This window comes from Anolis sagrei, chromosome 6 (genome assembly GCF_037176765.1).
Source record: "Anolis sagrei isolate rAnoSag1 chromosome 6, rAnoSag1.mat, whole genome shotgun sequence".
NCBI classification, from domain to species: Eukaryota; Metazoa; Chordata; class Lepidosauria; order Squamata; family Dactyloidae; genus Anolis; species Anolis sagrei.
The window spans coordinates 66,181,522-66,196,199 of record NC_090026.1 but is presented as its reverse complement, the minus strand read 5'-3'; the positions used below and the strand labels follow the sequence as shown (position 1 = coordinate 66,196,199).

General features: G+C 37.2%; 1 protein-coding gene across 1 annotated transcript in view; it reads right to left on the bottom strand.

Annotated features, from left to right (window-relative positions):
- Window positions 1-14,678, bottom strand: part of EGFR (epidermal growth factor receptor) — a 131,384-nt gene that overhangs the window by 9,950 nt on the left and 106,756 nt on the right. The window contains exons 17-23 of the mRNA XM_060781559.2: window positions 13,677-13,818; window positions 11,742-11,864; window positions 11,329-11,427; window positions 5,558-5,743; window positions 3,095-3,250; window positions 2,071-2,146; window positions 480-626 (exon numbers count right to left, since the gene is read on the bottom strand). Coding sequence (XP_060637542.2) covers window positions 480-626; window positions 2,071-2,146; window positions 3,095-3,250; window positions 5,558-5,743; window positions 11,329-11,427; window positions 11,742-11,864; window positions 13,677-13,818 — 929 coding nt within the window. The remainder of the gene's footprint in view (window positions 1-479; window positions 627-2,070; window positions 2,147-3,094; window positions 3,251-5,557; window positions 5,744-11,328; window positions 11,428-11,741; window positions 11,865-13,676; window positions 13,819-14,678) is intronic.

Below are 14,678 nucleotides of genomic sequence, written 5' to 3'. Positions count from 1 at the left end.
TTCTGAACCCAACCAACGATAGAATTGGGCCAAACCTCCCACACAGAATCCCTATGTGGGCCACAGCAATGTGTGGCAGGGGACAGCTAGTCAATATATAAATTGCTTCACTGAAATAAACTGTAGTTCTTCATGTGTTTTGTGTGCAAAGGAAAAAAAATAAAGTTTATGTGCTCAAAAATATTTTTCTGTGCTCATTCTGTTCCCACAAATGAACGTTCCAGCAGTACTTTCTTCAGTGAATGAATTTTTTCCAATGAAATCTTAAAGTAAAAAATTGTGCAGAAACCTCTGCCTTTTTGGCAAATTTAAAAAGAACTTTGTGAAATTGTTGAGTCTTATATGCTGGAATGAAATAAGCAAAAATGTATATCCCTTCTTACTCATAATACTCAAACCAAAATCTGTAAGAAACTGCTTATATTTGACAATAATCATGAAGGCATCTGTTGTGCAAATGGGAGGAGAGGCTGACTTACATTTGACCATGATCATGTAGACATCAATTGTACAAACTGGAGGCTGGGGCAACCTCTCCCCCTTTTCTAAGACACAGGAAATTTCACTGGCTGGGATGCCATCATATGGTTTTGATCCAAATGTCATTAATTCCCAGACGGTGACACCTGAAATGTCATAATTGCAGAAAATTTTAAGACTCATCCAATAAAATCAGAAAGCTAGATACAAAAGGACTTGCATGTTCATCAGCCTTGAGAGCATGGATATATTATCAATCTTAGCATCAGATTAGGAGGGAATCTTCTGGGGATTCCCTACAATTGGTCTGTGCTCAAGTTCAACAAAAGAATACATTCTTCAATAAGTATGAACTTTGTTAAATAAAGACACATTTTACAAAAGTTCACATCTTCCACTATAAGAAACAAGGCATGAGGAGATTAACTTACTCAGCTCATTAATTAGCTACTTTTTTCCCATCAGCCCCATCCATACTCTGAAGTAGGACAATCCAGACATATAGATTTATAACCTCAGAAAAATAATGCTTAAATCTGTATCAAATCACATTTCTTCTCGCAGATTGTTTTGGAACTGAAACATGAATAATAATAACTATTATTATTATTATTATTATTACCCCACTTTTTCTCTCCCGAAGCAGACTCAAGGTTATGCTAAACATATGAGATAATGCTTATTGCCCCATGCATATTTTGCTATATCATTTATAAAGAAATAAATGTTCTGTATTTCTAATTATATTTAGTGAACTGAACTATTATAAACACCACACAAAGAAGACAGCTCACTTTCAGAACATTATAAAAGTAAAATAGGAAAAATCTTTGCAAATTGGCTCACTTGCCAATTCAGGTAAGATGGTAGCACTTTAACCAATCTCACTATAAATAAGGTATACAAAGTTTATTTAAAACAAATCTGCTTCATCTAGATTTGGCAATGGTGCCATTTACCTATCAAAGGTTATAATTTCTTTTTTATCAGACTGTAGTGTATTGGTACTGCACAGATAATAGGATTTGCAAATTTGGACTTCCTGGTCAACGTATTTGAAACATGCATGTAAATGAATGACTTGTTAACTTGGGACTGTCTTCAGAGAATCTGTGTTGGGCATGTCATTGGGGTCTTTACAGGAGCAATGCATCAAAGGTAAGACATCCCCTCTGTGTGCCCAGTCTGGGAATCTGGCTGTGGCTTGGCATGGGGTTTAGCTGCATATGTACATATGAGCGAAGGTGTTTTTCCTTTAAACTGGGATGACTTTTAGACCTGTTTGAAATAAGATTTGAAACAGTTCCCCATATTGCAGATTGTTTAACTTAGATAAAGTTAAGACAATTCTTTAAAAAAAATTAGGAGTTTCCATTCCTTGGTTGGTAGCCATGAAGGAGAGACATTTTGCAATATTATGTAAAATATATATAATAATTGTGCTCAGTTAATGGCTATGTAAGCTATTATAAACATAATGGCAGGAAAGGAAAAGATTTTTTTTAGAACATTAAGAATACAAGCAGGGGGAAAAATTGCAGATCAGGTCATCTGGAAAGCCAGAATCACCATGGCGTTCCTTCTACTCACCATAACTCCAAACATCACTTTGATGGGTATATATGCGGTGCAGAATAGACTCCAAAGCCATCCACTTAATAGGAACCTAAGGTGAGTTCAAACACCATTGTTAAAACTAACAGTAAGACAGGTAGCTTTAAGAAATACTGTAAACAGCTAATGATTAAGGAATATACCATATTTTGCCGCATAATAGTTGTACTCTCATTTTTTGGATGGCAGAATTGGTGTTTCTATGTTCCTTGCATAATAGTTTCAGAGGAGCTGTCTGAGACTGATTTTTCCTTCCTTCCTGCCTGCCTTCTTCAAAGGCAAGACAGTTTAGAAACTAAAACATGGAGATCTCTGGAGATTCATTCTTCCTTCCTTCCTCCAGGGCAAGGCAGTTTAAAAAACCTGAAATTGAGGTTTCTGAAAGTCGGATCTTCCCTCTTTGCTCCTTCCTCCAAAGAGTTCCATTTCAAATTTTGTAAACTCCCTTGCCTTTAAAAAAGAAGGAAAGGAAGGGGAATCTCCTCCCTCCAAGGCAAGGCAGTTAAAAAAACACCAAATAAACAGAAATGGAGCTCCTCCTACTGTGTTGGAGGTAAAGCAGTTTCAAAGGCATATTTTCTTTATCACATAATAGTCGCACCCCCTTTTTTGGTTGAAAAGGGATAAAAAGTGTAACTATTAAGTGATGAAATACAGAAGTATGCACTTTGTGCTTTGTATAACTCTCAAGTTAATTAGAATTGCTGCTCAGAATTTAAAACTTGAGATCAGAAAAATGTTTCCCTTTGTAATACATATAACTATTTATTTTAAGTCTGCTTTCTGCACAGTTTTGAAGTCTTTTGTTATGTGTCTACCCTGTAACTTCTAGAGAGTTATACAAAGAAATGGGTGATGTGCAATCAAATTTCCAGTTAGACCAACTTCATCTGGATCCTTATTTTAATCTTCCTTCCTTCCATATATAGAGATTTCATTTTGTAAAAACAATAGTATCCTATTAAATAAATTAAACAGAAGTAATTGTTCCATGTCATACTTTTCCTCCTTCTGCATGGTACTCCTTTTCTTCTGCACCAAGCAATTTGGCCAGTCCAAAGTCAGTAATCTTTACATGTTGGGGAGTCTTAACTAGAACATTCCTGGCAGCCAAATCACGATGTACTAAACGGCGTTCTTCCAAATAATTCATTCCCTACAGCAAAAATACAAAGTATAGTTAGAAAATTTTATTCCACCACTCTACAACTAAGGAAGATATCTCATATTGGATAAAATGACACTTCCATTAAAGTGGTTCCAAACTCACATGAAAGGAAGTCCTGGGAGCAGAGGATGATTATGTAATTTAAACATACACTTTTAAGATTCTTACAACATATATTCTTTTACTATGAGGCTTTGAACTGCATAGATTAGTCCAGTTTCCTATGATCAAATGCATATGAGGCTATTTTAGCACTGAAATGATCTTGGCTGGGGTAGCCAGATTACTATGGCCTTTCAAACTTCCCAGATGCCCCTCTCCCAATAATTTGAATAAACTATTGATTTAATAATTCCATAATATTCCTCTATATTTCCCCGAACTCTGGCTCTTCCTCAGCAGTGTCCTGAATCCTTAAAAACACATGTTTCATCTGAAACACACCAAACTGACTCTGCGGCACAAGAGTTCTTCAGTACAGGCCGTGATTGTATGAATATTCATGTCTGGTGGAGCTGGGAGAGTGGAAGGCAGAGCCAAAGAATAACAAGAAGCAGAGCCAACTTTGATAGCCATGTCCAGAGAGAGCAAATGTCATGGTAGGAGGCACTGTATTTTCAGGCCTTGAAGGCTGCTTCTCTGAAGTGTTAACTGTTTGCTAAGAAAACATTAGCATAAAAATATATTTTCCATCTAAAACATTAACATAATAATGTATTGTCCTCAATCTAACAGAATAAACGATATCATCAGCTTCTGCTAAAAAGAACTCCTCTAGTCTGTAATTATTGTTACTGCACCAGAGATAATAATTATTACAAGAGTGGCCACCAATTCAACTGCTAGTTCCAGCTATATTATTATAGTTGTGGGTCTGCTCTAGTTGGGACTAAACTGCCTTTAGAGTAGGGTCTATCTGGTACATTCTACATAAACACAAAACTCTGCTGATGTTTTCTTCTCAATCATGAAAGATTTGCAATCGTTAATTGGGTAATTTTGCATAGATGCCAACAAGAAACTACAGTATGTGTAGACACAGTCACCAATTTGTATGAGTGCTTGCCAATAAGATAATAACACAGAACTGAGAAAATGTTTACTCCCAAGAGTCCACCCCCTTTCTTCCATTAGCTTTAGATCAACATCATAATCCTGTCTAAAGATTTTCTGATAAACTCCCACAATGACCTAAGGGTTTCCAGTGCTGCCAGACAAATCACTGCAGAAGGCTGTTATAAAATCTGATTTCATTACATAAATGTAATTTTAATGAGCTGTTAATCTCAAACAAATTGTAAACAACCACACTGAAACCTCGTTACTCAATTTATTAAAGTTTATTATATCTGGCTATTCTACAATTGAGCACATATATGTATTCTAAGGTACAATTTCCCTCAAATGCCATGTATTTACAAATATTTTATTTGCTCTAATCTCAGAAATAAAAAAGTAACTTAAATATAATCATCTTAAATAATTATTCTGATAGGCCATGGGTACTGAACCTGGACTGTTACTAAATGATGCTTTTGGATTCTGATCTCTTTTATGCAATTTAAATGATATTTTAAAAACCTGCTTTCATATGTTTCTGCCGGCTGGCACAATTTGACAGGCAATTCAGTGGGATACAAATTTAATAAAACAAACACAAATATTTACAAGACACTAAGCTTAAAATATATAAGAGATAATGCTGGACATCATTTTGTGAGATTACTTCCAGTGAAACCTATTTGTTGCCAACATGCTATGAATATAGGATGATTAATTTTATCAGAACCAGTGGCTGGCCATTAATGAATTGCTTGTTGTGTTTTGATCTGTAACATCACCCGCCTCCTCTTACTTAGGAATTATATTATTTGCCTCCTGAGACACACTTGTCTTGAGAAACATAGTGCTTCAGATGCTTAAAAAGCATTTCAGATCGAATAAAACCCACTATTTCAAAGCTGTAGGAATCAAGTTAAAGAATGAACTCTGTAGAAGAGTACCTCTGGGATCTGATTTCCTGTTTGTGAGTCAGATAGTGTAAGAAGATTTGCAATGCTTTCAAGATTAGCAGCATTTGCTTTTGCTTATCCAGGGCAATGTAAGACTTGGTTAATGTGGGTTTTTACTTACATCTGAATGAGGGCATTGAACAGGTTGGTTCATAAACATAGGATGTGGTGGACAATACTGTCCCATTGTGTACATTCTATCAGCCTTTGGCTTTTGGGCTAATTTATATAGTTATGTCTCATCTAGCACCAAACAACTAGATGGGCATTGCTGTTAATTTACCTTTGCAATCTGCACACACCAATTGAGAAGGTATTGGGATCCAATGTTATCCTTGTGCTCTCGGATATAATCAAGAAGACAACCATATGGCATAAGTTGTGTGATGAGCTGGACTGTAGATGTGAGGCAAATTCCCAGCAAACGGCACACATGGGGGTTGTCCACACTTGCCATTACATAGGCTTCCTGATCAGAAGAGAGAGAAAAGAGATAAACTAAAAATTCAAAACATTAAATATATGAAACTGATGGGAACAACACATAGAAGAGATCACATGGGCCACCTAGTTTAATCCCCTGCCATGCAAGAAAAGCACAATCAAAGCACCCCTGACAAATGGCCATCCACCCTCTATTTAAAAGCTTCAAAGGAAGGAGCTTCCACCAAACTCCAAGGCAGAGAGTTCCACTGCTGAACAGCTCTTACACTCTTCCTAATGTTCAGGTTGAATCTCCTTTTCTGTTATGTAAACTCATTGAGTCCTAGTTTCATGCGCAGCACAAAACAAGGCTGCTCCCTCTTCATTATGACACCATTTCACATATTTATACATGGCTATCATGTTTCCTCTCAACTTTCTCTTCTGCAGGCTAAACATACCAAGTTCTTTAAGACGTTCCCCATAGGTTTCCAGACTTTTGATCATTTTAGTTGCCCTCTTCTGGACACCTTCCAGCTTGTCAGTACGTTCATATTGCTCAGGTTGAACACCCATCTCCCTTTGGGAGAACACTAAGGCAAAGAAGGTGGTGAGCAGCTCTGCCTTTTCCCTATCCCCTGCTAGCATTTCATCACCTTCTTCACGCAGAGGCCCTACAATTTCCTTTTTCTATTGACATAATCAAAGAACCCCTTTTTATTGGTTTTAATCTCTCTGGCAAGACTGAGCTCATTTTGCGCCTTAGCCTTATGAACCTTTTCCCTACATATGTTGGTTATTTGTTTGAATTCCTCTTTGGAGATTTTCCCCCCTTTTCCATTTCTTGTGCACGTCTCTTTTAAATATTAACTCAGTTAAAAGTTCCTTGGACATCTATTCTGGTTGTTTTACACTTCTGCTTTTTCTCCTTGCTAGCACTGTTTGCAATTGTCCCTTCAATATCTCACTTTTAAGAAACTCCCATCCATCTTTTCTCTCTTAGTATTCTTGTCCATGGAATCACACTCAGTATTTCCTTACATTTCCTGAAGTCAGTTCTCCTAAAGTCTACAGTGCATGTTTGACTTCTCTTAGTTTCACCCTTTCACAAACTCCAGGAGCACATGGTCACTCCCACTTAAGGATCCCACCACTTCCATGAAAAATGCATCAATCCAGGAATGATCAGGCATTGTGCCTGTTCCCTTAGTCTCCTGCATTAGTATCCACTTGCTTCTAAACCTTATTTGAGGTTGAACTGAGAAGAACATAAGCTGATTTAGCTATACTGTCTATGTTTTTAATTTTACCTACTTGCAACATCTACCAATAGTGACAGCCTATTATTTTGAATACACTTATTGCATTGATATACAATTTTTCTGCCAATTTACTCAATACACTTAATAATTTAACACAATGGTTTACAATTCAAAGATGTTATCCAGATGAAAGAACATAAATTTGGGAAAAGCCAAAGATGTAGTGGGTTCCATCAATGTAAACAAGGGTTAGTGTTTTTCTTTTTCTTTTGTCCTTTTTTCACCCGATTTCTGAGAGCTAGGTGGATGTATCATGCAGATTATTGCTGAAAATAACGTCCCTGCGATTAATCAAATTTAGCTCAGATTTTGCTCTGGTGTAACATGTAAGAGCACTAATCATCATGTTTTAATTTTTTTTACATTCTTTTTGTATTTATGGGACATATGGAGTTCCCCAATTTGATTAAATTCATCTAGAACAGAGGTGAGTAGCTACGTCAGAAAAGGAAGTTTTCTTACACATCCCCTTAGCAACTTTAATAACTGCTACAGATCTGAATGCTTTGCATGATAAGATGAAAGCAGAGGCTCTCAAACGTCTTCAGTCAAAGCCTACTTGTGTTTTTGAAGCGAGAGTTTGTTTGATATGGAATAGATGAGAAGGTATATGGAAGTGTATTTTAAAAAAAATAATGTTATGCAAACTACTATGTATTTATATTATAAATGCTTTTATACATAAATTAAATCTTTTGAAGGATTGCAAGACTTCTGATTTAGGCACAACAAACTATATTCATGGCGATAAATCACTTTGTTTCTTCCAATGTTTTTATGTCATGACCCATGCATATTCCTTTTTTTCTTTAATTAAATCAATATTTCCCAAACAAATCTAAACTCACTCTCCTGCAGAAGTTGGCTTCAAGCCAGCCAAGCCAGGACTGTGCTGTGTGTTGGCTGCACAGTGCATGGAGCTGTTTCAGCATTTGACAGTACCTATTACATTTGATATTGCAAAGTGAAGTGGAAAAAATAATGAAGCCATTGTACGGTCATATGTTCTTTAAAATACTTTGAGAAGTCACAGCACAGCTTTTGTTTTTAAACTTTATCTTGCAAATCTGTGAGGTATGCTTGGTATTTGGCAGCCAATCTCCTGACTTAGCTCTTATCCTAATAAAGCCATTAGGAGCTACAGTTGGACAGTGTACAATATTGGATTACTGCCAACACTTGTAGTGCATAAAAATTCTACAGCAACATAACTAATATGAGATCCTGATGCTCCATCTAGTATTAAAAGGGAGGAATTAGGAGAGAGAAAAATATTCTGTCCCAGTTACGAATACCAAGTCAATCAACTGCTGAATAGTGAGTCAATGTAGAGATAAATCCCATTGATTGAATCAGTCTCCTCTAGTCAGGACTAACAGGATTTACATTCTGAAAGTTGAACCCTCTTGATAAAATCTGAAAAAGCTAGATTTGATATAGATTCTGAAAAAAATCTGTACTCTGAACCTGGTTGGGAAAGTAAAAGATACAAGAAGATTGTGTTGTCAAAGGCTTTCATGGTTAGAATTGCCGTGAGTTTTTAGGGTTCCTGCCATAGATGTTGGCAAAATGACAGGAGGGAGTGCTTCTGGAACATGGCTATACAGGCCAGAAAACACACAGCCACCCACTACAAGAAAATTACTTTCATTTGTTCTTGGTTTTTTTTTTTCTTGTCGTGTCAGGAGCGACTTGAGAAACTGCAAGTCACTTCTGGTTTGAGAGAATTGGCCGTCTGCAAGGACGCTGCCCAGGGGACGCCTGGATGAATTGATGTTTTTATCATCCTTGTGGGAGGCCTCTCTCATGTCTCTGCATGAGGAACTGGAGCTGATAGAGGGAGCTCATCCGCCTCTCCCCGGATTCGAACCTGAGATCTGTCGGTCTTCAGTCCTGCCGGCACTGAAGACCGACAGAACACATGTGGAGCCACCGGGGGCTCCACATGTGTTCTGGGTACATTTATAAAATTATAAAACCTCATAGAGATCTTCCACTTTTTATTCTATACTGCATGAGAAAATGCAGAAATCTTCTTTTCAGTATAAGGCACTGAAGTAAGAATCTTACTTAAACATTGAGTTTTTGAGTTTTAAAATCAGAAATAGTCTATCTTATTTATCTTTAATAACGTAAAAAAAGTAAAGTAATGAATTGCTGCATTTCCCCTAATGTTTCAAGCACTTAAAATGGATTGGGTTTTGTTTGTTCATTTCTCTGTGTGACCGATGCCAGATGTAAGACCATAGTGTGAAACTTTGAAGCATGTAAGACAGGAGCCTCATCAGTTCATCATTGGGAAGTACCTCTAGTGTGAATCCTCCTCATATTTGGAGTCAAGAGAAGGAAAGGAGTAACGTTTAATTTTATATTGCAGTTTGAAGATAATTGAAAACCAGTAATACTTGTTGTTTTCCAAATTATTTCAAAGCTCAATGAGAATTTGGGAAATGATGTTGTCTTTGGGTTGTTGTAGGTTTTTTTGGGCTATATGGCCATGGTCTAGAGGCATTCTCTCCTGACGTTTCGCCTGCATCTATGGCAAGCATCCTCAGAGTTAGTGAGGTGGTCTTTATCCTGAAAGTTTTAATGGACTGTGTCTACAAGCCATGCTGCCATGACTCCACACAATCTGATACCTAGGAGAGGCTGTACGGAGGCTGCATTTTGCGTTTGTTGCTGTTCTGTTTTTAGTTTTACTTTGTATTAAAGTTATAGTCAGGTTTATCTCTTGGTTGACCATTAGGATGGGATCACACTTTAGAAGAAGCACTGAGGACACAGTTGTATTCCTCCTCATCAGTAATCTCATGAATAATATTCTTATTAAAATGCGTACAAAATAAACTTTTGTTTGGATAGGAGAAAAATGTGATAGCTCCTTCAAAGATATGGCATTCAGTATTTTGAAGCAGAACATACAAAATCAATATCAAGGTGCTTAAATACTTCATCTTTATCCATTTTGGTCTGTAATCATGAAGCCACCAACTGGACCTACTTAGCAGAAGCACCATCGCATGCCAATAGTTATTAAACTGAAATTATTAATATATTAGCATTTCCTTAATATGTTTCAACTGAATATTTTATCTTTACTTATAAACAAACAGAGGAGAATCAAACACATTACATTCTAAGTTTTGAACATTATTACATGAAATCACAATTTCTGAAGCCCCCACCATATGCACTTGCATTTTTTCCAAATTCAGGGAAACTTAAGTAATACCATAGTATTACCAGGTCATCCAATGTAACATGAGTAGAATAATACCAAGAGATGGCTCTGTTCCAATAGTGACTGCAAACATACAGCTAGCACAAGCAATACCTAGCACAGTGCAGTGTATATAAATTGCAGAATTAAAGTACTGGATCTGACAGCAACGGAAGGCCACCCATAGTGTAATCACAAACAGTATAAACCATTATTCCTTTCTTGAGTTTCGAATGAAGTTACAGGAATAATGTGGAAAGCTGCAAAGCAATTGGTGTTAGTAGTCTTTGTGAATAAATGTCTCTGCAAAAATGCTTTTTGTAACAGCCCATAGCTTTTCATGAAAATATGTGGAAAATAAACCAAATTATGAAATTATTTGTAATAAACGGAAGCAAAATTTACTTAGAAATTTTGCTTCTGTTGATGGGGTGAGGGACACTTTTATCTTCCTTTGTCCAGATTAAGATTTTTTTCCCTGTGAGTTGAAGTTCTCAGTTGATCTAAATGGAAATTAGCAAAATATGTATAGATAAAAAAAACTAAAGCTTTTGTTGAAAATCATAAAATAGTTTTTCCTTATGAACTAATCAGTGACATACATCAAGGGAACCACTGACCGCATAGGTAAGATGATGAGGAAACACAACATACAAACTATCTACAGACCCACCAAGAAAATCCAACAAATGCTACGTTCAGCAAAGGACAAGAGGGATCCTCTCACTTCTGCAGGAGTCTACCGTGTACCATGCAGCTGTGGACAAGTCTACATAGGGACCCCCAAACACAGCATTGCCCAAACACGAATCAAGGAACATGAAAGGCACTGCAGACTACTTCAACCAGAGAAATCAGCCATAGCAGAGCACCTGATGAACCAACCTGGACACAGCATTTTATTTGAGAACACAGAAATGCTGAACCACTCTCACAACCAATTGCAATCCATCAGAGGATCCATTGAAGACATTTAAGAGAATGACAAAACACACACCATTTATTAATAATACCTCCCTGTATATTGTTTTCATTTGAGAAAAGAGCTAACATTTAAATACTTCAAATATAAATAAATATGAAACTCACATCAAGAATTTCTTTGTTGGCTTTGGGGGACGTGGCTTCTCTCAATTCCTTAATGGCCACAGGAATTTTAACCTTCTCCCCTTCTGGAATCCACAGCCCCTGTTTAAAACATGGAAAGCTTAAAATGGAATTAAAGAGAAAAATGTGCATGTAACTTTTGAGATTTCAAAAAGATTAAGAATGCAACAAGTAGATAAGCTGGCTATCTACCAAAGTATGTCTCACATAGTTTTTTGAACGGGATGTAAGGAATTTGAATAATGTATTAACACTATAAATATTATTTTAAAAAGCAACATGAAAATTCTTCAGCAGCCTGATTCTATCCATGTTTGCTGAAAATTAAGTTCCTGTGAATTAACCAACGAAAACATACATACTGCTTTCTCTAAATATGAAAAATGTGACTTTACCTTAAATACAGTACCAAAAGCGCCAGAGCCAAGGACCTTGACTTTTTTTAACTCAGTTTCCTTTAGAATCCTTAGGAGAGCTTGGTTTGGTGCCTCACCACTGGGAGTCAAAGGCTCAACAAGCTATTGAAAACCAAAATGACAGGTTTCATAAATATAAGGCAATGTAATTTTCCTTCTTTTTTCAGAAACAGAGAAAAGATAATACTCTGAAATAATCACTGGTCTGTTATTCATAACAAATTATTCAGCCTGAATGCTGCTAAGAAATAAGAGTGAATCAACTGTACAGACTTGCAGTGCTATAAACAAAACAAAACAAAAATAACTAGACATCTTCACAATGTGTTTACAAATGTGTTACTGCAATTAAGCCAGAAAGAAAAGCGCATTGATGAGCAGCACATTTCACCTGATCCTCCTGGACAGCTCATTCTCAGAAAGATATTACACTTCAAAAATTATAGTGCCTATACTATGCACTATGCAGTGCCAACACTATGAATGAATGTACTATATAGCTTGTTTTTGCATCCATCTGAGAAATAACCACCAATCTGTGACATGTTTGCCACAGATGACATGAGCATTGTGAATTTATGGCATTCCTATGCATATTCTGGCCTTCTGCTAATGTTTGCTAATCAGTAACACCTCATGGAATCAGACCTACAAGAGAGGTACATACCAATTGCAAATTTTGACTGTACTTGTCAAAACTAGCTAAAGAGGTTGTCATCACTGGATGAAAACCACATAGATTTATTTATTTATTTATTTATTTATTTACAGTATTTGTATACCGCTTTTCTCACCTCGAAGGGGACTCAAAGCGGTTTCCACATAGGTAATGGCAAAATTCAATGTCAGCACAAACAATTACAATTACCCAATTACAGTTAGACATAAATCAAGTTAAAATACATCCATAAACATTAGAACAATCATTAAAACAGTAAAACAGTCTCATTGCCTATTATATGTGAATTATGATAATAGCACAACAGCAGCTATAAATAAAGTTATGTTCTATGCTACCTTACTTTGATAAATCAGATCACGACATAATTTGATGATAATATATCATGGCCGTTGCACTTCAGACTTTACGAAGAAATCCTTTGAGTTCCAGTTCAGAGACAATACTGTGATGGACATTCCAGAGGAAGGCTTCCTATAGCATGACTATGTTACTGTGGTGGGGGAGAATAGTTTTTGCTGATAATCCACTCATGCTTTCAAAAGATCCAATAAGGTGTATTTTTGTACATACAGATGGGAATGTTTGGGCTGGTGAGATGGGATTCAAGATTGTGCAACTGCAGGCAGTCTCAAATCTGTCATATTTTTTCCTAAGTATTTTTCTCTATGGGAGAACATTAAAACATACAATCCCACTTCTGAAATCAGAAGTGGTTTATTACAAAAAAGTTACCTCTTCATTTTCTGAATGTGTTAAGTTGTCCTTATAGCCATTGTATGCACATTGCATGTGCAAAAAGTATCTAAGTGCAGTGGAAAAGCTATAATTTTAAAGCTACAAGACTGAGTTTGAAGCCACACTGCCAGAAGAAGTTCAAGTTTTGCTTTGTGTTTTATCTAGTTAGTTTTACTTCTTGGCTGATCACTGCTGATGGGATCACAACATAACCCAGTCATTAATGGCACAGTTATAGTCCTACTAAATATTATCAGGATAAAAGCTCTTGCCTATTATGAGGAAGAAAAAAATTGCTTGAATGGGAGAAAATATGGTATCTTCCCCAAAGAGATGTGCATCCTTGGACAAAAATACCTGGATTCTAATTAACAAAATAAGAATAATTGTGCATTTGTTCTGCTGCAGCATATAATTTGAAAGGGTCCTGGAGAACCGACACTCACCATCTGAAAAAATCTCAGCTAGCACATTTCAGAATCACTGAGTGTACCTACCTCTCTTTCTTGTAGCAGCCTGCGCAAAGTACGTTTCCGAACAATGTGACGCCTGCGTACATAGAGACCAATGCCCAATGCTATAACAACTAAGCCAAGAATACTTCCAACAACTCCAGCTGCAATTGAAGGGACCTTTGAGCTAGAAGACAAAAATAATAGTTTTATATTGATTTTTTATAGAAGAAAAAAAGCCAGCTCACTGAGTATTCATATTCAGGCTTGACTATTTTGTCTTAAAAATACCGTATTTACTCGAATGTAATGCACACCATTTTTTGGCTAAATGATCTTGCCAAAACCGGGGTGTGCATTAGATTTGATGGTGCATTAAATTGCACACCAAAGGCAGATTCCCAACTGAGCTCATTCAGTCTCTGAATGAGTCCAGCTGGGAAGCCACCTCCTCTATCAAGCCAAGCCTGGCAAGTTTGCCACTCTTAGCATGGGGGGGGGGGGGGGGCAAATTCTCTCCCAGTCGGCTTCTTCTTCTCCTAGCTGGGAGAAGCAGCAGAAAGCCCCCCTTCCAGCTTTCTGACACTTTTCCAGCTGGGAGAAATGCCAGAAAGCCCTCTTCCTTTCCCCCAGCATTCTGATGTTTCTCCAAACCGAGGATGCACCAGAAAGCCCCCCCCCTTTCCCCCAGTGTTCTCTGAACTAGGGAAGCATCTCAAAACTCCCCCTCTCTTGCAATCCTGGCTTTCTGTCACTTTTCTGGCTAAGAGAAGCACAGAAAGCCCTCCTCCATTCCCAGATGGCTTCTTTTTGTCCCTCGTCAGCTGAGATCAGGCCCGTAGCCAGGATTTTGATTCGGGGGGGGGGGGGGGGCTGAGTCTGAGTGAAAGAGGGTCTACCCTAGCAAACCTTTTGTATCGTTACCCCAATACCCCCATGCATATGAGATATATTGAGCATGGTGCTCAGATCATGAAATGAATAAACGTAACAGTTTAAATAATGTACCAGTAAGGCCTTTTCGCAGACCACCATGAGAATTTCGGG